General features: G+C 43.6%; 1 protein-coding gene across 3 annotated transcripts in view; it reads right to left on the minus strand.

Moving 5' to 3' along the window:
* The window catches only part of grid1a (glutamate receptor, ionotropic, delta 1a), a 156,295-nt gene extending 136,330 nt beyond the window's left edge, over positions 1-19,965 (minus strand). For all 3 annotated transcript variants that reach the window (XM_040178760.2, XM_040178759.2, XM_040178761.2), the window contains exons 1-2: positions 19,481-19,965; positions 17,761-17,916 (exon numbers count right to left, since the gene is read on the minus strand). In XM_040178760.2, coding sequence (XP_040034694.1) covers positions 17,761-17,916; positions 19,481-19,559 — 235 coding nt within the window. In that variant the 5' untranslated portion in view covers positions 19,560-19,965. The remainder of the gene's footprint in view (positions 1-17,760; positions 17,917-19,480) is intronic.
* Between the last annotated feature and the right edge of the window lie 7,398 nt (positions 19,966-27,363).

The raw sequence follows: 27,363 nt of genomic DNA on the forward strand, positions 1-27,363 counted from the left end.
GAGCCTGAAGTGTTTATGAAAGTCTGCGGAAGAAATGGGGGAAGAGCAACTGAGCTAATCACAAGAGAGCGGAGGCGACAAGCTGGATAATGACTTTGACACTCATTGCCGCATAGCTGTTGTCACTGTGCTACCCACTCTCCCTTCTCTCCAAAGCCTCTAATCCACAAGTCACCGACGCGTAAACCTCTCTAGTTGTGGTGCAGCTTATACCCACAATAGACTGACATTCAGCAACATCCTGGTGGCTTATAATGGTGTCATTAATGTGTCATAAACAAAGTTTCTTTCCTTGTCTGATTTTTGGACAGGACCAAAAATCACTGTGACTATGGAAAAAAAGATATATGAAGGAGACGGGTGTTGAATTTAATTTTAACAAATCGATTTGGACTTCATCAACCGCCATGAAATAAGTGTTATTCGTCAACCTATTTGTTAAATTGTCCTTCGTAGGAGGATGTTTCATGTACACCAACAGTAATGATCCTTTAAACCATTTGGGATCTCTGAAGCAGATTTTGGTCTGATTAATAATTCTGATTTGCCCGTCGGGGAGACGTCCAAGTTCAAGTTGCAAACTGCATTTTCCCGGAGTCACAGCAGAGGGTCGTGCCAGACGTCTCCGTCTATGATATTAGATTATTGTTTTATTTTCTTATGAGCCAACTGAGTCCTGATCTATCCAGCTGGCCGTCATCGAAAATATATATTATTAATTGCGTATAGTTGCATTTCTCTGAAATGCTGATGCTTTGAGGCATATTACTGGCAGGAACTGACTGATTATGAGCAGAGTTCATTTTAGCTCTGAAAGGCCTTGTGAGTTAGTATTAATTCTGTTGAATTCAGACCCAGGCGTCCCAGTATCGGTCAAAAAAAGGTAACATCTATGTGAGTATCTTTACTGTGGAATGTTCCAGTGGAAGTGGTGAGCTGTTATCTGAACAACTAACCCTGGATCGCAAATAGAAGCCCACGTCCTCTCTCGATGGGAGGAAGTGGGCTTCTGGGGATTGACTCAATAGCGGAATTAATGCTGGAAAGAACACCTGCTGGCAGACAAACGGCATGATGTGGGGATTGAGATGAAAACAGTGAGGAGAATTCAGGACGTGGCAAATTGTTCTGGGACAAAGGCCCTCGGGTCACCTCCCTCTTTCACCACCTACCAACTCCACGGGCCACAGAACACAAAAACTCAGCCAAGTTCCGATCACGCCAGGGATCACAGTCACGGCCCTGAAGGCCTCCCACACCGCATGAGACACGAGGAGAATTGGGCTCCTTGTGCAGTTTTACTGGGGGGGTTTTCTATCCCTCTACTACAGGTGGCTCTTCTGCAATGTGTTTTATTCCAATAATAAATGATTAACCACAGACATGACAGGTTCTTTTGTTAAACAAACTATGTTTCTAGTTAACTTACAAGGGGCCACGCCTGAGAGGTTATTCATGCAGACAACCCGAGTCTGCTGCTGTAATTAAACATCAACATGCAGTGTATCCAATGGACCCTTTGCAAAAGAGCGTCAGACCCTGGGAGCTCGGTTCTTTGTTTATCTCTGCCATGCCGCTGCTGCTCTGCTCTGCTCGTTGGAAAGCGTTGCTACTAGATGCAGCATGCAGAGTTTCATGAGCCGCCACATCCACCGCGGCATCGACCTGTATTCTCCGAGTCTACGTTTCCCTGGAGGGGAAATATTATCATCACTCGACATTCTCCACAGAGGTCGATGTATGGTTACGGGGGCGCTCGGAGGGGTGACAAAGTCAAAGCTAAATATCAACTGCAAACTGTAAATAATGACGCTTATTTCTATTGATGAATAGAAGGAATAGAGGGATGCACATTATTGTTAAGATGTAAATCCAGCATACGGCAGATTTGTTCAAATCGTCACATTCTCGATTTATATTGTGATTATTAGTTTCAATATTTTAATAATGGTTTCGTCTATGATATATAAACAATTTCAAGAGGGTTTTACAGTATTTTCCTTATCTCACGTTACAGACCGACAGCTTAACGCATGATAAACTCCTACATAATACCTCAATGCTCCAAGTCGGAGTGTTTAATTCTGCCTACCGCCTGCAGTCCGGCGCTACTTGCAGAAACATGGTGACTGGCTCAATGACGCTCGAGTAGAGGAGATGCAGATGCATAAACCGGGGCCCCTTCAATGCCTTCGTTCCTTACTCTCCTTGCCATTCCTCAGCCTGTAATGTGCCACTTTGAGGAGGAGACTATAAAGAATGAGGACAGTTGCAATTTCCCCCTCCAACAGCTGTTTGGCGAGTGATGTGTGAGAAGGGCCAGGAGAAATTAGTGGGGCTGATGTTGTGATTGCACCGGGGAGAAGACGTAAATGACCCCCTTCAAATAGGTTCGTATTGAATGGATTGTGTAACCGTCTCGCCCCTGAGGAAAAGGATACAGAGATTCCCTGTTATGCAATATGCAACCTGGTCATTTGTGCGGTTTTACTGGGCGATCGCTCTCTCCTCCTTCGAGGTGAACTAATCTAAAAAGCATACACACATATAAACAAGAGCAGTGATTCATACGCTGTGAAATTCCCCCACATCCATTATAAAACAAAGGAAATCATTGGGGTCATGTTTCTTTTAAATTACATAAAAGCCTGAGCCATGATAATAGTTTGATTCTTCCCGCTGTAAAAAATAAATAACCCGCACAGCTGTGTTGACAGCTCCGTACAATTCATGAATAAATGAGTAGGAATGGATATTCCCTAATTTCCTTGTTCGTCACTTGTTCTGTGCGTATTGTTAATGCCTGCCTCCCGCTGGTTTTGTGTGTTCTGTCGGCGGCCTACTAGCTTTCATTCAAGAGCATGTATTAAGTATTGTTTATCTGAAAATGAAGACTCAAGTGAACGGTGGCAAAATTGTACTCTGTTCCGAGTATTTGCAATCATGCATATTCAATAACGAAAATCTAGGGTGAAGATGGGACAATAGAGGATATATACCCATTAGAGGGTGGAACATTTGAAGCAGGGACTCCTTGCATGTGAAAAAAAAGTTGTGTTGTGTTTGTCAGGGCCCTTCTGTGTCTTGCGATGCCCTTGAAGAGCTCCGGCAGGAGCAAAGAGCAGCGTAATCAACCTTTGACAAATCAGCTTCTTCTCCAGCTTGTTTTTCATTTGGATAATGCTGGACTCCTCTCCTAAGTGCTAAAACAACCTCTGTGGAGTGGTCTTTACATAGCCAGATTAAACGTGATCACCTTGCCAACATACCCTGGAAGATTGCCATGATTAACAGGCAAGAGAGAATAATGATTATCATATGCAGGATAATAGCCCATACCAAATGGCTGCATGATCAGTATATAAATCACAGCCCATTTCCCACTTTAAAGGACACAGTTTTACCCTTTGGCTCGATTTACGTGACCACAAACTGATTTTCTTAAGCGTTATACAATCAAGATCTGATTATCTGACTTAATTTATCTTTTAAAATATTAAAATGGCTTATGATAAATCTGGATAACAGTGATACAGAATCATATATATATATATATTTTTTTATATATAATCCATCCCTTCTATTCTGAGTGATAATTTAAAGGTCTGAAAACCTGGACGCACACATCAAGGTTGACACCTCATGAATGTTACAACGAGGTTAATAAGGCTGAGCAAATATTAACCCGACTTCAAACAGTACAATAATGACTTCATGAGGGGGGGTCGAGTTGAAGGGTGAAACTGTAAAACTGTTTTATGATAAACCAATAATGTGTCATGCGTGTTCCGGGTTGACGCCAGCGTGTATATTTGTTTGTGCGTGTGCTTTACATACACAGAATCCGGGAGTGGCAAAGTGAACAGATTTGTTTGGACATAAACTGTGCAATGGTGGGTGTGTATATCACTTAATGAGAGCCTAATCCCATCAGAAAAGCTTATGGCACAACACCAGTACTTTATTCTCCCTCGAAAGCAGGGAGGGTTTTAGGTATTTACAGGCTGTAAATGGGCAACAGAGGAAGCAAAAGCTGCCAACGAACCAGAGGCAAACTCATGCACAGTATAACACGGTGGAATTAATCAGCATCAGTTCAAATTGTGATCTACGTATGTGATACGAGCAGAGCGAGCATTCGGGTGAGACCTCTGACAGGCTTTAGCATTACCCTCAAGCCTCAGGGAAATAGAGCTCAAAACTAATCCATACGAGGAGGGAAGTACACGGTGAGAAGAAAATGCAGAGACGAAGCCCCATTAGAGGAACGCAGAGAGATATCAGACAACGAGTAATGAGAAAACAAGTGCAACTTGATCCCAACATTTGGTCCAAGATGAGACGAGGAACTAAACAAGAAGAAAAAGAAAGAGGAAAAATATACATCAACCACAACAAAAGTGGCACAATGTCCAGCTGTGGAGGAGAGAGCTGCGAGGCCGCAGCCTCAGTACGCTGCTTTAACTCACATTGTGCAAAAGCAAAATACAATATGCTGCTGAGCAATGAATCCACTTCCCCCACTGATGACAAAAATAATTATAATTATACTGTTAAACACCAAAAGCAACTTTATTTATACAGCACCTTTACAATAAAAAAACATATCGCCTCACAGTAGATACCCTTATACCATCAATCGGGTAAACTCCATTCGATCAAATGGTGTTATAATAAATGATTCAAAGGAAGATACTGTGTTTGCCTGCCTGAGATCTTCAAAAGTTCCAAAGCTGAGGTGCTCGGAGAGCAGAAACCCAATAGGCTTAGTTGACAAGTGGGGATTTTTGGAACCATTAGCAAAGCTCCATGAGATGATGCGGCTCATGGGAGTAAGCAAACCACCAATAAGGGCCGGAGCTGACCATTCAAGGCTTTAAAATCAATTCTAAGATCACATTGAACCCAACTTACAGGTGACGTGGATGGAGAGGCCGCTCTCGGTAGGTCTCGACGTTTGTTATAAAACATGTGAGGGGGAACATATCCGCCGGCTACAAGTGATGATTGGATGCGGCGAGTAGGATGCTAATCTGCATGCACTGAAGGTGGAGGACCCATTTTAATAAACATCAGAATCAACTTTATTTGCGAAAGCTGTTGAAATGAACAATGCATGAGCTCTTGTTTAAGTAGCTCTCGCTAACAGCTTACAATAAATAATGGTTGGTATTAGTTAAGTCGTAATAACAATGCAAATTACTCCATTTATAACTATCAGTGATTATATAGCATCATTAAAACGTTGTTTCTTGCTATGTGAATGCCTGCCTGGCATGTGCTGTGAATTAATGACCACGGAAGGCTGTAATCTCGTCCTGAAATATCCCATGCATATGTAATAAAAGGGACCTTCAAAGGCTCTTTATTAATTGTGTGGTCTGAGCTCTGAGTCCAGTGATTTCTGCTGAGTAGAAGGAAGGACACCTCTTCCTTTGATCATTACAGCTTTTAGGGGAGAAAGGTGAGGTCATTTAGAAGCCGGAGCCCTGCAGGGAATTAAACAAGTGAATCATCAATTTAGACAGCGCGCTCAAATCCTGTTGGTCAAACACTGCTGATCGGACTTAATCACTGGATCGTTACCCAGTGAGCGTGCGATGAGTCCAGGAACGAGCCCAGCATTGACACCACAGCCTGATGGGAGAAATGAGCAGGACTTTATTCCCCATAGGCAGAAACTCCTCTGCAGGCTCCACCGGCCTTCTGTGTACAGATAACTACGTGCTAAACTACTCCGTCTGCAAAGAGCAAATGCACACATCATTAAAGAGTCAGTGGTAGCCTCAAGGTTCTAGAAAAGAGCTCATAAGATGAGATCCTCAGGCAGAAAAAGTAGATGAAAGTGGATATTTTTCACTCTGCAACGGTGCTGAAATGACTTTTAGCACTGAGGTCTGAAAGGGAGCATTTTGTAAACAGATATAAGGCAACTGTTGGGTCATTATTTTCTGTTGGATTATCAGCCCCCTACACGAATGTAAGGTTTCTGCTTTGAGGTCGAGGCCTCCTTGTGAACAGCGAACACCTTTAACCCTTTCACATTTTTTCACTGGGTGAAAGGTCTACTGGAGGTGAGCACGGGGCTAAGAGCAGCATAGAAAGCTTAGTATAACATATAAACTGTGCAACAGAAATGAGTAGAATGATAACATGACGAGATCATTATATTATTCTGCTGAAACTCTATTAATATTTAAGATTGATTACTGCCCAGCTGAAGCATCATCATGTTAAAGCTTATATATATAATTGAGGCCTTTACCCAAAGCAAACAACATTGCACATTTTACATTATTTATTTTTTATTGAGCTATAGTTACTCCCAGCACTGCATTTATTGAGCCCTCTTTGTATGTAAGAACATTACACATGCCCACTTATCCTAAAGTCTGTGGGTAAGCAATAATCATCCAACCCCAATCAATAATCAGCACTGAAGCAACATGGGAAACAAGAACCTCTGGATCTGTGGTTTTGTTCTCTATTTCAATCCCAACATTGATCCCGACCAAAACCAACGGCTTGAGTAATCCATTTCTTCCCAGAGCAACTACTGCAACGTTTTTAAAGCCTCTTCCGCCTCGGCACCCGAGCGGTGCGATAAACTCCATCAATACCGCAGATATACTACAACATGGTGACGTTAAGTGGAAGTGCACAGAGCCGAGATGGGCTGCTTTGCACCAGATATGGTATGGATAGTTTAACGGGATGGCAAAAGCTAAAATGGCACAGCATTGAAAATGCAGGATTGAAGGGCATTACAGGACTACCGAGATTATTGATGACACATTCCAAAAGCCTTTCCCTCTCAGGCCGGGTGCTCCGATACGCGTAATCAGAGATTCTGAACGTTTAAGGCAAAATCCCAAAAGCTGCGCGCCCGTTCCTGGCTGTGGGGGGGGGTGTGACACTGAGCCTCTGCAAACACACACACACGACCCAAACACATGCATTAATATTTGCAAACACATTAAGGAACACCAGCAGCGGCACAATCCTTATCTGGCCCCTAACAAAAGCTGCTATTAGCCTTAACAAATGGACCTGATTCAAGGCAGGAATTTAAAATCCCAAATTATTATTTTTTTTAATCCCCTCCAAATGTTCCTAAACCGGCGAGAGCAGCTTGTGTTTGAAGGTAAAGTGAACTGAGCCAAACAATCGAGCAGCACAATCTGCCCCGAGAACGATTGAACATGGATGGCGTGTTGAATTCGTGGCTATCAGGGTGGAGGTGGACTCTGATCCTCGTTAAATCACATTAACATTTCCAGATCAGGAAAGAGCATTAAAATTAAAGTCAAGCACCTGATTCCACTTAACTAACCAGAAACCAACAGACGTGTGGTCAAATGAATGACAAATAAAATCAGAAGCCGGTCCATGAAATACAGACAAACAAACGCACACTGCAACCACTGCAGCGCCACTCGGCCTGGAAGAAGCAAACGGAATCGAGCCACGTTGACTCTCTTTTTCATGACACAAGAACAAAGCTCAGCGTTCCCATCGCTGATCTCCATCGCCGTCTTTGTTGAACACCCGATTGCATTATATCAAGCATTGGGGAAATCAGCATGGCTGATTTCATGTAAAAGAGGGCACTGCTCAGTATGCGGCCATTATGACACAGAGAATATGAATATCGGTATCAGCCATTTTTCAAAGAAAAAGAAGAAAAAAGAAATCTCTAAACATCCCCTTGAAGTGATATTATCGCGCGGTTATTCAGTTATCAAGAGGGAGATAATCGTAATGCCTCCCATGCGCCTCGACTTTCATCTCAACCGCAAAGCGCATCCCGTTTCCTCTTTCGCCCTCGCCAACAGGTGGTCGTGGAAAAGTTGCTCTCTGGAGCGGGGAGCCGTTGCCATACCAACGGCCGCATCGGATCGAGGCATTAAGATGGTTCGGTGCAAGAGCGCTTTGATATAACACACTAATTAGGATGATAGAGCAGTGCATTCTGGACCGTGCAGCTCGGTCACAACTGGATGTCTTGTCCAGTGAAGAAATAAGAAAGCAAGAAAGTTTGTTGTGAATTCACACACACATCTTGTATACATAGTAGTTAAACACACACACACACAAAGACTAAACTCTTTTAAACCATATGCGAGCCTGTAACAAAATGAATGCCAAGAGTTTCCATTTTGGTGCTTTGTTAGGGCACTGAGTGGGAAGGCGGTGAATCAGCGAGGGACGTGTATTCAACGGGGAGATGCCTGGTTTTCCCGAGCATCTCTTTCCTGGTTGCGCGGCCTGCCAGGACGTTGCCGGGAGGAAGCTGTCCCTGGCAGATATCATGACAGCTCCTTGATAGACGTCCTCCAGCCGTCAAAAGAAGAAAGGGGAAGATAGAAAGATGATCTGAAACGCTGCCGCCTCCTCCTCCTCCAATACTCTTCCTCTCCTCCCCCCCATGGAGGCAATCTGCTTCTCTTCACTTCCTACTCATCTCTTTTGTATATTTCCATTCTGCCTCTAAGGCTTCCTTTTCTGATTGTTATTCTGAATCCAGGAAAAACGAGCCTCCACATGCTAAGAGTTTTTTCTGTGTTACCCGTGTTTGACGTTATGAAAATGTTGCTCTCTTTGGGCATTTTACTTAATTTTATTGTTGTATTTTGGTCCAGTTTGCTGCTATTCCAGTGGTGATGGGCCTGAAAACTAAGGCTCTAAGTGGTTGAAAATTACCAGAGCCGATCTTATTTTCCGCCTGAGGTGATGTTTGTTTTGTGTGTATGTGTGTGTGCACCTTTGTTCAATTTCTATCCGGATAGAGATTCAGACACCCGGTTACAAAGGGCTACATCCATAAAGGTTCACCACATCGTCACGTTACTCGGTGGCTGATGCTTTTTCCACTGTGAAAATATTATTGTGCTACTTCTCCAACTGTATGTGAATAATTGCAGTAGAAAAAGCAGCTGTTGAACTAAATATGAGATCCCATCTGGTCCTCACAAGCTGTTTTTTATGCTGTTTATAAAATAAAGCAAAAATAAGCAAAAATAATAGACCTGCTGGGTTTTTTTTTCTCTTATTGAAAAACACACCAGATACAACAAAAGGGAATATTAATTAGTGCATTTCCTTTATTTGAGAGCCGAGCGCTGCATGTCTCAGGGTGACATGATGCAGTCTGACTAAAGTGACCCTCCCTAACGCGTAAAACAGTCACTCTGGCTGATTTGCTAAATAAACAAAAGTCAACAACCCCCTGGCGGCGACGAGTAGAGAGGGTTCGAATCCTGGCTGCTCCGTGTCCCGTGTTGAAGCGTTCCTGAGCAGGACACCCAAACCCCTAACTGCTCCCCGGGCAAATGTGAACCTTGGGTTAAAAATGCACTGTCAGTCGCTTTGGATAAAAGCGTCACTTTTGCTTTCCACATAGTAAACAACAGATCAAACATATTCTTTGATTTTTTTATATTATTTTTTGTCAGGCCAAAGCTTTGGCTCTGAGGAGGCTGATTTTGGGTCAGTCAGTCTTACACTCTCACACTTTGTTTGACTTAGACAGCATCCAGGTGTGCGAGAGTGACCGAGTGAATGCGACGAGTGTGTCCATAAAAAAACGACATCAAATGAATGTCAAATGAAAGAAAGAAATCCGGCTCAGTGTCAACGCGTCGATGCGCGGTGGAGTGCCTCTGTCGCTTCATCTAAAAGCAGTGGTGACCATCACTATTGACCAGAGCAATTAGCAGTATTCACATATTAGTGAATTAGTTACCAATTCATAGATCCAGATCTTCTAAATAACAATACTGTTATTCCTGCTCTTGGTTACGGCAAGCTGGTTTGGTTTGTTGGGTAATGATTAGAACCCAACAATGACACTATGACACTCACATTTAACACACTTGTTAAAATAAGTATCAGAAATTAGGCGCATCCCATGAGTGCTCCCAGGAGGATTTGTCTCAAAGAGATAACATGACAAATCGTGTCTGACTTACTGAAATACTGAAATATGTACTCGAAAAAATAAAAAAAGTGAATTATTTATCAGACACTTTGCTTTATCACCAGTTGAAGTGAGATAGATGATATGCTTTTTTTCTCATTATTGGAATAAACTGAATACGTGCATATCACCATTTGCAAGAGTCGCAGTAAAATATAGATGTGCTGGAGCAAATACTGTTACGGGAACATCATAGGAATGAACACAGAAACTAGTGACTCAAAAAATCCATCAGCTCAAAACGTAATATTTAAGCGTAACATTCCATCGGCTTGTGAAGATATCCGCTGCAGAATACAGTTGAAAACACATTAATGAAGTAGATCTCAGGGTGCTGTTTGACCCAGTTTTCAGAGCTCTATGTTCTAACCTCAGCACTGTTTTAGTCCTTCACTCATAAGGTCTAAGCTGGGTTTTGATTTCACTCAGGGAGGGTTTACACACTAGCTTAGCCTGATCCGTGGATACGATGCATGTTGCCTGGGCACGGTGGAGGAGACGTGGCACTGAGAGAGAGACAGAGACTCAGCGAAGGAGGCGGGATCCTTGTGACAGATGGTGACACTCGGTATCCGTGTCTTTGGGCAGTAATGCAAACAATGGCTCCCCAATACATTTTGGCACCTCTTCACCAAAGAGCCCGAATGACTTCGCCCCACTTGTCTTCCGTTCCGCCCGAAAATTTCACAGCCGCCGCTCCTTCTTTCCCCGCTGCATTCCTCTCCCAGTGGCTTCTGCCAACTGCATCATCCCGCTTTCTCGCTTTCTTGTCCTCAGACTTGCCGGCCAATTCACTCCTTTACCCTCACTAGGACTCCTTCTCCACCCTCACTCCCCACCCACCGCGTCTCCCTCCTCCGTCTGCCTGAGGAGCGTGAAGTCGGAGATAGCCGCTGCATTTCTTTGCCTGACTCCTGTTTAGCCTCTAATAGGATTTACTTAGGGGCTGATTTTCTGCTCCTTGTCTTCCTTCCTGAAATGAAGTCTTCCTGCTGCCAACGGTGCAGGTCGGTGGGCAGTCAATTATACACACTTCCATTCGAGCTAGTCAGCATCAGGAGAAAGTGTGACACGCTCACCAAACCAGCAGCATTTCTCCAACTTGCTTCGATAAAGCCTCCACACACACACACACACACACACACACAGCATATATTGATACTAGGATGCACCAACCAACAAATCCTACCGTTCATACACCCACTGTCATCCCAGCGGCTCGATAAAGTCAAATCATAACAGTGTGAACAAAGAGGAACGATGCTCGTAACACATGGGACATATTACAATGGATGGAGACCCGGGGCCTCATCAGCATCAATCCGACCGGACGGGACGTCCTCTTCGGGCCCCCTCTCTGTCACTCGGCCATCTCTCGCTCTCGCAGGTAGCGTAGTATTGATGGCCAATCCCCAGCGGTGCTCGTGGGCTGTTTAGGGTCGTGGCAAAGCATTAACATCTGTCACAGGGCCGTTATGAATCTGTCACACCGGACAAGAACATGAATAAGACATGTGGCTGACAGACATGCAAACAGCATATGGTGTGGGTTCATGTGCATGAATAATAGGCCGCTCGTTGAGTTGTGCACGGCAGGTGTGCAGGTGGTCTGATATATTTCTTGCAGTTTTAGCCATTCTTCATACATCAGATGCTGCTGGCATATCAGAAGAAATCAATACAGGTGCTAAATGCCTCTCAAACAACAATTACAGGAGCAGGCCAGGAGGAATTTGGTCGCATAGCTTGGTGTCATCGCCCGACAGTGCTAAATGACCCAAATAATATTCTCTGGTGCTGCATTTAGGATTCTTGCGCGCACCACGGGAGGAACAAACAGTAAAACATCAATCAAGACGTATTTGCTTTTTTTCAATGTGTTTCTCCTGCATTTGTCCTTCACAGACAGACAGCCATCACACTGCAGAGAAGCCATCAGTCAGCCTTGTACACAATGCCCCCCCACCGCCCCCCTCACCCACCCCCCAGAATATCCTCAATGAAATACGTCAGTGTGAAAAGTGAAGAGAATACTTTGAATTCAGCACTTAGGTGTCTACCAGTGAGGCGGCATGGGGAGTGTGATGAATACATAAAAAGGCCCAATGTGACAGCCACTCTGCAATTAGCTCCACACAGTAATTCTGTTTACTTTGCACACCAAGCATCCTTTCCCGGTCTCCTGAAAGAAATCTGTTGAAATATTCCCTATTTTAATTTATTTATCAATTTTGTTGGACTCTTTTAAAACCTCCGTCAAATCTGTCACAACAGAACTGGCCCTGTTTACTCAAACTAAAATATTCCGAAGATCTCCATACATGGTGACATTCAGCCCGCCGCAGACGAACACAGATCAGACGTGGCATTTAAGCAAATTGACGTTTTTCTTGAAGTTAATCAGCGGATCAAGCCTTCTCTCTCCGAAGCCCAAATCACTTTTTAAGTAACATATAATTAGAAATTTTCATTCTCTCTCTCCGATGTCGCTCTGCTCCTCTCAAGATAAATCTGAGGACCGCCGAAGTGAGACAATCTGTTACAGCTGTCGCGGCTACGTGACGCAGATGCGTCCCCGTGCAGGAGGAGGAGGAGTTCTGACCGGCTGTTCCTGTGCAGCACAAAACAGGACAAAACCTGTAGGTCTACTAAACAGATCCAGCATTTACCAGCCTGGACCTCCCTCTCTGCGTTGGCTCGCTGGCTCTGCTGGAGTTGCCAGACGTTGCCGACTGTGGCGTTTCTGAAGGGAGAAGCCGGAGGAATACACGTTCCTTGGTGAGTCTGTCAGCCCACAGCGGAGCAACGGTCCCATTGGGCCTCCCCTGTGTCATCCACGCGGCGTAGAAGGACAAGGAGAGGTAAGTATAATCCCTAGAGGTCAATCATGTACATAACGGCTGAAGTGCAACAGAGAAAGTGACCTGCATTACAATAGAAGCAGACTTTTTAGTGGAGGTAAAGTTAGGAAAGAAGCTGAGACAGCAGAGAATGAGTAGTTTGTGGTGAGCAGTCTGCAGGGAGGCAAACAGCCACAACAATCAACAAACGACATTGCAAACATATTCATCACACTAGAAAGAATGGCACTTGGCACAAGTGCAATACCAACACATTCAATATGCGATAGACTGTTAATCGCACATTCGTTGTTGCCCTGTTGCACAAAAAATACATTAACAGTCCGAGCAAGCAGCAGCGATGTTGGTATTTCCAAACGTGATAATGGGAGCTCAAGTGTTAGTGGACCGAATTCAAGATACAACTTCTCTGGTCGGTAGAAGGCAGGACATCCATTTAAAGTGTCCGTGTTTGCGTGTGCGCCTGTGTTTGCGTGTGTGTGTGTGTGCGTGCGTGTGTGTGTGCGCCTCAAAGCAAAAACAACAAGAACACTGAATTCCCACAATCACCATTTAAAAAGTTCAACATTAACATTCACTCTTGTAAGACAAGAGTAAAAGTAAAAAGAGTAAAAGACACAACAGTTAACAACTGATGTCACTGAATATTGAATTAGCAACACATTAGCAGATCAAAAATCAACAATCATAAAGCCATTTTAATCAAAATAATACAGATGACGCAGTAACGAGGGCTTATAATAAAAGAAGATAATAGGATAGGATAAAAGAGTTTGTAGTTTCAAATGCTTTAAAAAACAAATGATTAGTAATAGCCAACACGCTGATAGTAGTTCAATCATTAAAACAGCAATAAAGGAAAAGAGGGAATTTGTTCGCAAGAAAACAGTCTTTAAAACAAACGGGAGCCCCATTTGGGAAGCGACTGAAGGCTGACCTTATGAATTCTAGTGAGGGGCCTTCAAGTGTGAGGGCATTAAATACTGAAGGGTATACCTCTGCCATCATCACTTAGCTGATTAAGGTACCGGCAGATCTTTATACAGCCCATTGAGGAGCTTATGATGGATTAAAATAACTAGTGGGTAATTAACAGCCCCCCCCCCCCCCCTCCTCTTTGTAGAGCTGCTAAAAAGTATTAAAAAAACAAATAAATCAATTACTAAGATTTATGCAGCATTATACAATTCACCAGGACAATAATAGTGAACGCGCAGTATTCCATCACGTTTACAGCACAGCGAATAATGAGTCGTCCTAAGCAAAGAATCAGATGGAGGATATAACATCAGCCATGCCAAAACTTTTAAAGGAATCATTATATCAACTTTTGTCGCTACAGGTTGAGCAAAAGTGGGGGTTGTTGGGGGAAGAATCGCACTGCGAGTCTATCGGCTCACGCGGGGCCAGAAAGCGCGAATAAGGAAATCCTCCTTGCCGTTACCTTGGCAGAGGTTGGATGGAGATGGAGGGTCACTCATTGTGGGCTGCGCGTAAAAAGGACTCAGTGGGACGGGACACTCAACAAATGAGTGCACATTAGAGGAGCAGGGAAGGACTTCCTCTAACTGTGTCCAGATGGCCAACACTGTTTATGGGCATGTTTGAAAATGAACCGGGAACCTGCAGGGATTTGACGAGAGCCGATAAAAAACGCCACAGTGAAGGATGGGCCACGATTGGTTGAATATGAATTAGAAGAATCTGGAAACCCCTCTAGGATGTTTGTCCAGCATGATGATTAGTTTCAACATTTTATGTGATGCTAGGTAATGTCGGTCGGGCTTTGGACCAGACTGAAAAGTCTCCACATGGATTGGCTGGATTGGCGTGACACTTGTTCCAGATATTAATAGTTCCCAGAGAGTGAATCCCAATGACTTTGGCGATCCCAAATTTCAAGCCGTACACTCTGGAAATTGTCTGAAACTCTTTTACTGTCACAAACAACACGAAATCTACAGTATTTGGAGTCAACGATATAAAACATATTTATCATTCTAAAATATTTTATTTCAATTTGAATATGTATCTCTTATTTTTTCCTCCACAGCCCGTGACCCCTTAAAACCATTGTGACCCCTTCCGAATCCTGAACCTCACAATGGGAACAGTTGCATCTTTTTATGAAGTGTTTTCATTTATTGTCTTGCCCGTGGATGAAAACACTAAACGCTCGACCCCACCCCATCACGATCTTTGTTCAACCAGAACGAAAAAACATTGCAGGCTAGACTTACCTTTAAATATGCAGACATTTGGATTAACATAATCACACAACAAGGTTGGCGATTAAAAGCAAGACAGGAGACAAAACCAGAAAGAAAGTTATTAAAGCTTTGTTTCCCTATGCATGTTTTTCTGGCCTAGAGGACAATCATGGAGTTTTAAATCACGGTGGAAAGATAATCTGGGGGGGGGGGACAAATCTCAAGATGCCTGAGAATTCCTTTATTTCAAAAGTTGTCAAAGGCTGATTTGGATGCCATTCATAGACGCAACGTACCCTAGAGGCATTCAGGGGATGACAGACAGTCATTCCTAGAGCGAGTGTCTGGCTCTTACTAGATAAGCGAGGCATTAACGTTAAAATTGATCAGAATAGCTGGAGAAGCATTTAAATTGTGCTGCCTTCCCTTCCAGATAAATGTGTATTTTGTTTCAACTGATTTCCCCCACGTTGTATCATCTCATCAGCCAATGTCTTATCTCCATCTCTATAAATACAAGAACTGAGGGGGGAAGCGTGAATATTGGGTGAGGCGGTCGCAGTGGCCAAATGTGTGTTTGTTGTCTTCTGTGGCAGGATTGTAGTGCGATGGCATCTAGAAACCTGGTGGCAGGCTTCAGATAAGCCACCACTGAGATAGATATTCCTCTTGAGTTTTCGCTCCAGGTGCTGAAGTCGCCCTATGCTCTCCGGTTGTTACGACCTATAAATAGGACAGCATCCGCCAGTTGTGTGGTCAAGCAGTATTTCCAGCCAGCCCTGAGCTGTCATCTTTAGACGATAAGAGGACTGAATAGCTAAGTGCGTCTGCCTGCATGGTGGGGGTGTGACATGCTCGCTAATATATGTTCCACCAGTGCAAGGACAAAGGGGAGCCAAATGAGGACATACATGGCGCCGCGGCTGAGACATTTTCCTCATTACCTTTGTCCTATCTTAACTCTTGTCCCGCTCTTCTTTTGTCCACTCATGTTTATTCATGTCTCGGTCATAATTCTCTACTTTCTTTTCTGCCGTAACTCAAATTTATTTTTATCCCCACTGCTCTTCTCACCCGTAATCTCCTTCCCTTTCTCTTTTGCGACAGCCACTATTTTCTCCACCTCTATTAACTCTTCCTCATTCCCTTAACCCCACCCTCCCTCCCCCACGACTTTCTCCCCATTCACGCCCTTTGTCCCCTCCCCTCACTGACGCTCACGGCGGGGCGGCAGTGAACAAAAGAGCAAAGCAAAAGGTCAACTTATCGCGGTTGTCACTCAACACCCTGCAGTGTGGCTAGTGCAAGAGTCATGGGCCTCCCATTGATCACCATGTCGAAGACATGCCCGTTATCCACAACGCTCCCCGGAAGTTAAATGCCCCCCAATCAGCCGCTTCTGGGTGTCCAACCGTAAACAGTAATTACGTACGTTAAATGGTACTCAATCATGACAAACAGAAGGTAACTTAAGCGGAGGAAATAAACTGAATACTTTCAGTGAGCAATTAAAAAGCTCTGGAGTTAAAACTTCTCTTTTTACCCCACAAGCCAAAAACTTTATAAGCATGACGTTTTGTAAATATTACTTGGGATTGTCCAAAGAGAACAACTTTGAGGTATGTATTATTCAGCGTTTGTTGCAGGAATGCTCCTCCAATGGTAAGGTTAAACACTCCTTCTGTGACTAGAATAATCAGAGCTCTGCACAAATGGAAAATGATTTTCTGGAAAGTATGTTTAATTACTACACTTTTGCATCTCAAGCAACAGCGACTGGTAAACCAGCCAATTCGTACGTGTGTGTATTAGTCATTTTTTAATCTTATCTCTGCAGCAGAAACCTGGTATATCTTCATTCATTCATTTTATTTCCTGAGCCCAAATGTCTCGTGAGCCTGACCAGAATTTAAGTCTGGACCGAAGAGACACGAAGAGCCTCCGAAGGTCCCTACGAACCGGTTAAAGTCTCGCTGATTTATTTCAGTGGAAGAATTTTAATCAATGTTGCAGTCAACTGTATGGACCACCTTTCAATGGCTGAGACATAACCTTGCCAAAAATAATCAGTCATTGCTAGTTCTAAATGAGGCAGAGGAAACATTCCAACGGAAAATCTGCAAGGTGATGAATGTGGTCAAACAACATTTGGCGCTCATCATTCAAAGATACATAAAAAAGGGAAATATTTTCCACTCGATGCGATTGCAGAGCTGGAGTGTTGGCGCTGGATTTACATTCGATCATCGATTGAAATTATTTTTATTCTCACATAAGATGTTATCCTTGGCTGCGGTGCTCTAACTCAATGCTTCCACCTAGCTTTTCATCCACAGAAGGCACCTTGCTTTGGTTCTGTGGTGCTGCACACACTCACACGCACACACACGCACACGCACACACACACACACACACACAAACTGAACCAATTGAACCATTTCCCTCACACAGGCACTTGAATCCACAAGACCTCCTGAGCGACAACACTAACTCAACATATGAAGTTAACAACATCACAGTTCTTGGCAAAAGAGAAGTGCAGAACGAGGCAGCAAAGTGTTTCAAGCTTTGGACCTCTGGCCTGATTGAAAGTCAAAGCGACTGGCAGAAGGAGACGGCCTTCCTGACGCCTCCTGGCCCTGAGTGATCAAATCGAATAGCGGGGGCAATTTATTGAAGAAGCTATCTGGTGGGGAGGAACCGGGCTTACCTTCCTGCACAGCCTGGAAAGGGTTGTTTGGCTCGATTAGTTTCACGGAGTGGGTGATTTTCTCGCTCTGCAGAATGTCATCGTTCAGACTCAGATCTGAGATGGCGAGTTGGAAAATCTCCTCATCTCTCCCAGAGTTTTCCTCAAATATGGCACCTGTTGAATTAAATAACCACGAATCATTTGGAGGGAAAAGATGAGGGGCTGAAATGTGATTGCGCGCCACTTTTATTAAAAGACCATCGAAAAAGCAGAATAAATAGTTTGTTTATCCTCCAAAGCACGTCAACGTGATACATAATTTAGTGTCGGGAAATAAAATCGATCTGTTTGTTTCTGTTGCCTCGTAGTTGCGCACACGGTGCTTAAAGTGGGCCAGGTAATATTCCAGCACCGTGGAGAGCAACACGGACACATCGAAACCACTCAAATAATTGATGCATAAAGAAGCCAAAACTTAACTTAATAGATGGCAACCCCTCCCCAATAAGCATGCTGGCGTGACGTGGGAGGCATACTGAGGCTTAACTGTCTCCCTGACACCGCACCCCTCTTTCTCTCTTTATGCATCAGCTGCTATTATGAGGCGGCGCATATATCACAGAAAAGGGTTTCAGGGAATGAAAAAGCATAATTGGGGTATAGGCTACCCGGACGTCACGTGGGGCATCAGCCAAAATGATCTGGATGGAGTCCCGCCACCGTATTAAGCCAGTGACTGAGCACCTGCTGCTTGCCAGACTGTTGCAGTAAACTGCGAACAACACCAACACCCCACCTCCACCTCCACCCACACCCACCCAGCAGCAGCGGCAGCGCAGGAGCAGCGAGACTAAATGTGCTCACAGTGACATTGACGTTTTTATCTGAGACCACAACGCCAGTCATACTAAGTGGCACCGTGACTGTGCGCAGAGGGACATAAACCAGCGCAATTACTCCGCGTGCGTGCGCGTTCCAGTGTGTTTCCAAACTGTAAAATGCAATGCAATGTTTAGGGACAAACACATTTAAAATAAATAAATAATAACCTTTGAACGTCGTGTTTAAAGCCCCCCCCCCCCTCCCTTTCCACCCCCTCTCTTTCCATTTTGGCACCAAAAAAAAGGCAGCTCTGGTTTGAAGTTAGAGAACAAAGAGGCTCTATGTGTTTTGCATCTGTAAAACGAAACTCCACTGACATTTCCCCTCCGTCCTGTTTTTGACATTGCGGTCACGTTCCGGTGAAAGTTGAGGCGGGTGCAGACAAGAGGTAGCTTGGTCTGAAACAGCCTCGGTCATTTCGTCAAAGCCTCCACGATACGGGCCCTCTCTCTCTGTAGTCCGTGTGTGGAATACTGATTTGCAATTTACAGGCCAACGGTGGGGAGTTTTTTTATTTTATTTATTTAGATCTGGACAAGACAACAACGCATCGATTAGCCGTCGCAAAGTGTAAGGAACGCCTGCAGAAAAGGGCTGGGAAAAAAACAAATAACCACAATGCATGATAAAAACAGCTGCGGTGGTAAAGGTCAGAGGTATGGCTGCTTACAAAAACGCCAACTTTCCAACTCACTTGAGAGTCAAAGTGTTGCTTAAACACAGGACGCCTAGAATGTTTATCCCGCCCTCTCCCCGATCAACGCAGAATGCGCCGGCCGAGCTTCATCTCCGCACACTTTGCGTCTTACAGCCTGTCTATGAGCCTTGACAGCGGGTTGTTTGAGCGGACGCTTACCGATGTGTATGATGGAGTCCGCTTTGGCCAAATTGCATTGCAATATCCACAGGGAAAGGCAGATCAGCAGCAACTCCATCTCAGGATTTCGGCGAAGCGGCTCATCCAAGCTCTGCTCGACTGTCCGACGCTTTCCAAATGGAGCACCCAACGAAAAGGAGAAAAAAAAGAGAAAGAAAAGATGCTCAAAAGCCCGTGCAGAACAGAACCGCGGTCTTCCTCTTGGCGGACGAGACGCGCATGAAACCCAATCGATTTTTGATCTTTTCTTTTTCCTTTTTCTTTTTTTTAAACCAACAAAAAACAAGCCGACCCGCAGGAAGGTGGGCTCAAAAAAAGACGCAGAAGAGCCGGCGAGGACCCGAGGTAAGACTGAAAGGACAGGTGGCCCGTGAGAGAAAACCCGGCGTTACCTCTCTCCCTCTCGCCTCTCCCCCTGCGCTCCGGCGTCTAAAGCGTGGCAAGCAGCGAAAAAAAAAAATTGTGGAGGAGGGACACCCCTCTAACTACACACGGACACACGCTCAAATACACACTCCCAATGAGAAGACACACGGGCGCGCGCGCGTCAGTCCTCTCTCGATCACGTGACTGCAGAGACTTTACGACTCGGCTGCTGTCCCGACGAGCCGGGTAGAAATGATTTGGACTAGCCGGAGAAAGACGCGCGGGGAGCCGATGTCCAAAAAACACGACTCCATCGGCCTCGGGTGAATAGACCGGCCCAAGTGCGCGACAAAAGCCCACGCGCGACACCAAACTTATAGATTCGGCGTGTGGGGAGTATACTTTTTGGAGAAGTTGGCGGTTCTTTTCTGGGCGGGAGGGGAAGGGTAAGGGGGGGGGGGGGGGGGCGGTTTCAGGGATGAGGTGAGGGTGCGCAGCGGAGGAGACGCGTTGGCACTGCACTTCGGCGGCGACGGAGCGCAGCTGATGTGGCGGAAAAAACAGGATTTACGCGCCGTGATCCTCGCGGAGGGATGATGGATGGGGGGCGGGGTGGGGGGAGACAGACGTGGCAGGAGCCACGACGCCGGCATTGCGACGGGGAACAGCTGGATTGAGTTAGCCGACCGGAAGAGCTTTTTACAGGAGGCAACAAACATTAAATCTGCTCAATGTTTTGTTCTCGTGGCATTACTTGATCAGTTTATTGGTTGTCGATTCAGCGAAATCGACGCCCTCGTTTTGCTCGTGGGACTATGGCGTCGGGGCTCGTTTTTTTTTTTGTCGTTTGAATCCGACCACAAGGTGCCTTTAATTCATAGTAGCAGCAATTCAAGACGAAGAAGAGACAGAAGTGACGCAATTGGCGTGGTTTTATAGACAGGCGTGATCTTACAATTAAAGGATATTTCTCGTGACTGCAAAATAAAAAACGGAAATATCTCTTAATTGTTTGGTTAAGTCTGTCAGAGGCGCAGAACTGAAACTTTCAGCACCATCGGCACCGGACAGCTCCCTCTGCAAAGTGCACAAGTCCGAGGGGAGAAAAGAAAAGCACCTGTGGAGCAAAGAAGGTCCGAGATCTCCCACCCTGCTCGATGTCTCCATGTTGGTCTACTTCTTTATTTCTTTCCAGTGACTCGTTTTAAGGTTGGAAGAAAACTATGCCGTGGAGTATAATGTGTTGCACGTTGGTTTATTTCAGAGACTCAACACAACGACAGCGCCAGCCAAGACTCACGCGCACGCTCATCTGGTTTTCATCGCAGTCAAGAAATAACCCGCAATGCCTGCAAAGTTGTTGTAAAATCACACACTGCCCCTACTGGCCACCTGTGGATGCTGCAGTTTTTTTTTATAACAATCCATGACATTTCTGTGTGATTTAGATTAAAAAATGGGAGCTCAAAAGGAAATTTAAAACACACCGTTTTGTGAAGAAATGTTTTTTAATCCGTTTATATCTAAAAGTGGAGCATAACGTGTATGCGGACTATAATGCTAACCTTCATATTAGTGCAACACGTCAAGTTGCAAACATAAGGAACACACGGTATGAATTGATTGTTGAAGCCCTTTGATCCAAATTATAATACCAGTAGTAGTAGTAGATAGTACATAGTAGATTAACCCAGATGCATTCCAAGGGGATAAAAACACAAAGATTAACCTTGAGATCTGAGATTTCAGATTTAAGCTGACGGGCATCCAAAATTCCATAAACAATTCAATACATCACAGCAAGTCTTGTAATTGTATTGATCTATGAAGCAAACTGTTGTTGAGACTTCACCAACAATTTATTTTCACTGGAAAATTTCACTGGCTTGTTTTTTGAGTTCTTTGGTTCTTATGACTGTATGTGATGCAAATTTGCCATTTGCTCTCTCTCTCTCTCTCTCTCTCTCTCTCTCTCTCTCTCTCTCTCTCTCTCTCTCTCTCTCTCTCTCTCTCTCTCTCTCTCTCTCTCTCTCTCTCTCTCTCTCTCTCTCTCTCTCTCTCTCTCTCTCTCTCTCTCTCTCTCTCTCTCTCTCTCTCTCTCTCTCTCTTAGAGGAGTAACACCTTACTGACCCTTAAAAGCTGCAAAGACGCCACATGTGAACATTTCTTTTTTATATGCACTCAAGATGTTTAATAATGAAATAATGATGGTCTCACATTTTGTATGTTTTGATATGATCGACAACTATCTCTCAATTAGGAATAAACTGGATAAAACACTAACATCAGCGTTGTAACTCCATCATTCAGAGTGTGAAAATCCAAGCGCGAGTCTTGCCATCTTATCCTATCTGACCATTACTACATATCAGACCGGTATGTGGAAAATTATGCACCTATAATATTTATTATTTTCATATAGAAAGGTACTTTCAATAAATAGCAGTGTGTGGTTTGCATTGTTAAGAACATTGAATAGGAAGAGGGAATACTTTTCCATAGACATAGCCATTATTATACTATACTTTATTAAACATGACAATAGACAGTTGCATGGCTGGCTAATCCATGAAAAAATTATGGCATCGGATTTTTCAATTCAGACAAATGAATGAGACAATCATCAATTACAACTAAAATGTTAACATATAGAAAACGTGAAATAAAATATTCTATCCTTAGCATATGGTTGTTAATGGCCAAAAGACTGTTTACTTTTAGACTTATCTTTTATAAAATATTTCTCCTGCTTGGGACTATGGTATTTTAATATAGTTATGGGAAATTCATGCAGTTCAAATTAGCAGCATCGGCTAACAATTGGTTCTTAATGAATTAGAAATTGATCCGGTTCCATTTGACTGCATGGTCAACCCTTCCCCCTGCTGTGTGTTAGGTGTGAGTTCATTCATACCTGCTATGCTTTTGTTTTGAAAACGTCCCTTAACAATTACCTACAAAAACAAAAAAAATACAAAAATGCTGCCATCTGTCAGTGTTTTTGTTCCCTCAACTCTGGCAGTGGAGCGAACCTCGTGCATCTCCCTGGGTGTCAACACGAGTTTGTCTCAAAGGTGCTGCAAACAGCCACCGAGACATTAGCGGGTAGGTCACGCCTGCTCTCAGCGACGACGGTGGAATTTCATTGTCACACGAAACTGAGTCATTAATGTTTGCGGCTTTGAGCAATGAAGTGAAATGGAAGGACATGGTTTTTCTCCCTCTTTTGGGAACGAGGCCAAAAAGTAAGTTCCGATGAGGAGGAACTGTCTCGTGCCTGAAGCATCAAAGCAAAAATACAACCTGTTCGACGTGGATCGATAAGTACCGCTGCCACACAGTGACCTCTCGCTGATGGGTTCTCATATAAGATTAGATTCATGTTGCCTTTATCCCAAATAATACGCTCCTCTAATCAAAAGCCTACAGGACAGGTCTCGGCATGATTAATTGTTTCCATGTAGATTAGCGCCTTTGCGTTCTGGGTCCTCAGTTCCTTCTGATGAGTTCCATCTCTCAGTTTAATCTTAAATTACTTTTCTATGCATGACTTGGGGCAAAGAACAATGCCGCCTGTGATTGCTGTTTGCTGTGAAATATACAAGCCTTGCTCCTGAGTAGCTGTGCAGTGTCCTCATTGATTTGTACCACTATTAGTTTTGTTGTACGTTCACTGAATCTCCAAAAAGAAGAGTCTATTTAATAGTTTTCATTCAAATACGATCGGTCATAAGTAAGTGGTTGTTACTGTTTTTGGTTATTGTGCTTTCCCTTATCACTGAATTCATCCCTTGGGATCTACTGTAGAATAAGATTGAATTTAAGCACCTCAGTCGGACAGTCAGCAGCGTGCATGTTCCGTCTGTCAAAATTAAAATAGTTACTGCAGAATTTGTGTTGCATAGATACATATGTTAATGTTACTGAGCAGCGCAGTACAACTACAGAAGTAAGTTAGCATTTGGTTTCCCAGTAGAATAGCAGAGCTTGACACTTGGATATGATAAGTTGACTGAAGAGTCTGTGAAGTTGGGCCTGTCCATCCCGTTGTGCTACGAGATGCAGATGGATGAAGCCCATGCACACATTTGGACCAGGGTTAAATCTTTGACAAGTTGAAAATCCATTCATGTCAAGCAGAACTGCGCGGGGAATAGCAATAAGTGTCTGCAGTGCTAGAGGTGAATAAGCGAGACCCTCTTTTCCAAATACACAGCCCGAGGTAACATTATAGATTAATCATGTTATGGGAGAACAAGCACAAGCTCCGTCACAGACTCTGAATTTCAATGAGCGAATTGTTGACTACCGGCATCATTATATATTTCAAGATCACAGCGAACTGAACCTTAGTGAAATATGTACCAGGTAATAAATAAAAAGAAATATTATGTTAGTGAAAAAGTATAACGGTGGATAGAAGCTTTGAAACAGTGGACAATATCAGCCCGAGAACTTTGACAGCTGCCAGAGCAGAGGTGTTCTAAGCCTTCCAGCCAGGGACATGACTCCGGATTCAATTTAACTGAGGTATGTAACCTTCACACTGCTCATGTATGGAGGCCTTGTTATAATATGAAACAGAAAAAAACCTCTGTTTTCGATGTAAAAGGTCAGGTTACTTGAAAAAGACCCTTAAAATGAGAACCGCGCATACCTTTATAGATAGTTAATATTACGGTTAACTCCATATAATTGCCACAAAGATAGAAATGTGGGAAAAGGGTGTTTGAAAACAACTGCACAGAAGAACATACAAAATATACAGCCTTTATGATCAACTGTGGTGTGAAAAGGCAAAATAAGTTGTTCTAGATGGATGTTTTCTACGAGCCTGACTGAAGAAAGTTTCTAGCGACAAGAAGACAGAATAAAATCGCTTCTGTTCTGTTCCCTTTGTACTCTTTGTAATGTTCCACCACGTGTCTCATCACCCTGACGGAGTCCAACTGTTAGAGGATTGTGGCTACACCTTTTCAAAAATATAAAATGAGCACATTGACCAGATGTGGACGGTGTTTTATGATTTTACTGTCTGCAAGTCTTTGTTATTATTGATCCGTGGGTACGCCCGGCAGTAAAGGACCAGTCCGCCTGTCAATCAGTTTGTCTTTTTGTGTGGCTGCAGAAAAATGTCACCCTGTCAATCAATGACTGTATTTGTGGGGCAATGGGTTAAACAGCAGTGGGATGCAGACATTTAACACAGGGGACATCATTTTGACACAAAGAAAGAAAAATAAACAACGAATAAGCAGTAAAATACTCAGTAGTCAATTGATCCTTTCCTAAGCTCCGCCCCCTGCTGTTAACGTGAGTTAAAAAGACGTGCTCGGGCCTCATATTCAATGCAAGCATTACTACTTTAAAAGTACTTTACTGTCTATACTTTATAAATACTAGCTTCAGAGATCTAGAAATAGGATATTTTGAGCACCAATCTGTCAGGAGACAACAATGTAAGCCACTCACACTGAGGCATATACCACCAACGGGTTAATCTTCGAGGGTCCAGGCTTCAGGGGGGGACATCGGGATCGGGACACAGACTTGGGATCAGGGTAAAAATTTCACCACAGTCATGGCATCATTTTTTGCCTTATTCCCCTTAAAAAAAAAAAGTACACCCCCTCGCACCACAGTGCTCCAGCTAAATCTTTCCCCCTCCGCCCTCTCTCCCCTGTGTTTTGTTGACAATTCTGAATTAGGTCAACATCAAGGGAAAAGCTGTTCAAATAAAATAACTAGTGATGTGTACAATTTAAACCAGCGGAATACCGCGCTATTAGTGACGACAGTTTGACAAAGGATTCCACCAGCCACGGCAGATCAGGCAACGTTTGTGAATCAACCAGACACAGTCCTTTTTAGAAGTCAGACAAAGTCTCTCTCCTCTCCTCTTAATATATGGGTCTGGTCTTTTTTAGATACGATTATATATTCATTTTATTTTAATCAAGCTTTTGTAATTGTAATTTTCCGAGTGTTGGGGGAGGATTGTTGAGCTCCACCACACCGATCATTGTCCATAGCCTGATAACATCCAAGTTTGAGCCCCACATTATTACTACTCGCCTTGTTTGCAACCTTTTTTCAGCCCTGAAAATGTTCTGTTGTCTTTTCTTTTGTAGCCTCCAGACATGAGCACAACACGATTTACCCCATTAGAAACAAGTTTCTTCTTGCTTAATAACAATTAAAGGCATATGCTCCTATGTGTTTAAATAATGGTGTTTAAAAATGTACGCGTGAATTCCTGACAAGATCTTTCCATTTAAAAGGTGAACTAACAAATGTAACTTGTGAGAAAACAAAGTGGTGAGACACTGTGCAATTGAATAGGCTTTGTTCGCTTATTGGCAACCATTATTTATTCCAATTTTAAAATTGGAATGAACAAAAAGTTGCCACACAAACCCACAAATCAATATACTCCAGTCGATTCCACACAGTGTTAGTGGTGTAGTGGTGTCCTCTCCAGAGGTGATGGCCACTACCAGGGATCATTAGCGTTGTGCTCAGAACATAAACACACAAATATTACATTGCAGAAGACAGAAATACTTGCAGCTTGCAGTTTTTTTTATATCTATTCATGATGAAGTCAAGGTTGGTCTCTGGAAAGTCAAGGTTGCTCTCTAACAAAAGGAATATTCCTCTCTCTAAGGCCGTCCAAACCTCACGCGTTTCATGTCTTGTCCTCTCACTGCCACCTTCACAGATGTACTTGAGACAGGGCTCTCTCTCTCTCTCTCTGTCTGTCTCTCTCTCTGTCTGTCTCGCTCTCATATAATGTGTTAGCAGATGACATGATGAGATTCTTAGTATTCAGCTCGGTTCCTGGTCTTCTTTTAACTCCATGGAGGAGTTCCTCCTCTGCTGTTGGCCCCAATGCCTACTTTCGAGATATGAAAGCCTTGGGCCTAATGACAAAATCTAACTCAATAAGTTTTACTGATATAAGCCCAAATTGGATTTCCTTGTAGTACTTCCAAATGAATCCAAACGTATTGCACTCCACTACTTGTGAAGCTCATCCTGATAGTTACCAGAATTACTATCAAGAAATATCCCCCTGCGGCCAAAGCCAAGATTTATTAACACACTCATAAATCTGCCACTTTCTTACTGAAAATATGTGAGGAATATGCCCCATTACCTTATTTAAAGGCAAATTATTTGAAAAAAATCTCTGCCGTTATATCACTGGCTTCCATTTGGGTAATTATCCTTCGCATTCGGGGTAAATGACAGAGCATCCTGATGGCATCTGATTAATTGGAATAACATTTAATAGGCCTAGACCGGCTCTAATGGATTAATTAATTGGCAGATGATGTGGTCTAGTATTGCAGACCTATTACATTAACTGTCACACTGCATTTGATGATAAGGTGCTAAGCGATCCATTCAGTGGCACAAACACGAGGAGAAGGATATCATTCCGCTGGGGGAGCATTTAGATCATTTCAAATACACACTGCCGAACAGTAAT

The sequence above is a fragment of the Gasterosteus aculeatus genome, chromosome 6, assembly GCF_964276395.1.
Source record: "Gasterosteus aculeatus chromosome 6, fGasAcu3.hap1.1, whole genome shotgun sequence".
Classification (NCBI taxonomy): Eukaryota; Metazoa; Chordata; class Actinopteri; order Perciformes; family Gasterosteidae; genus Gasterosteus; species Gasterosteus aculeatus.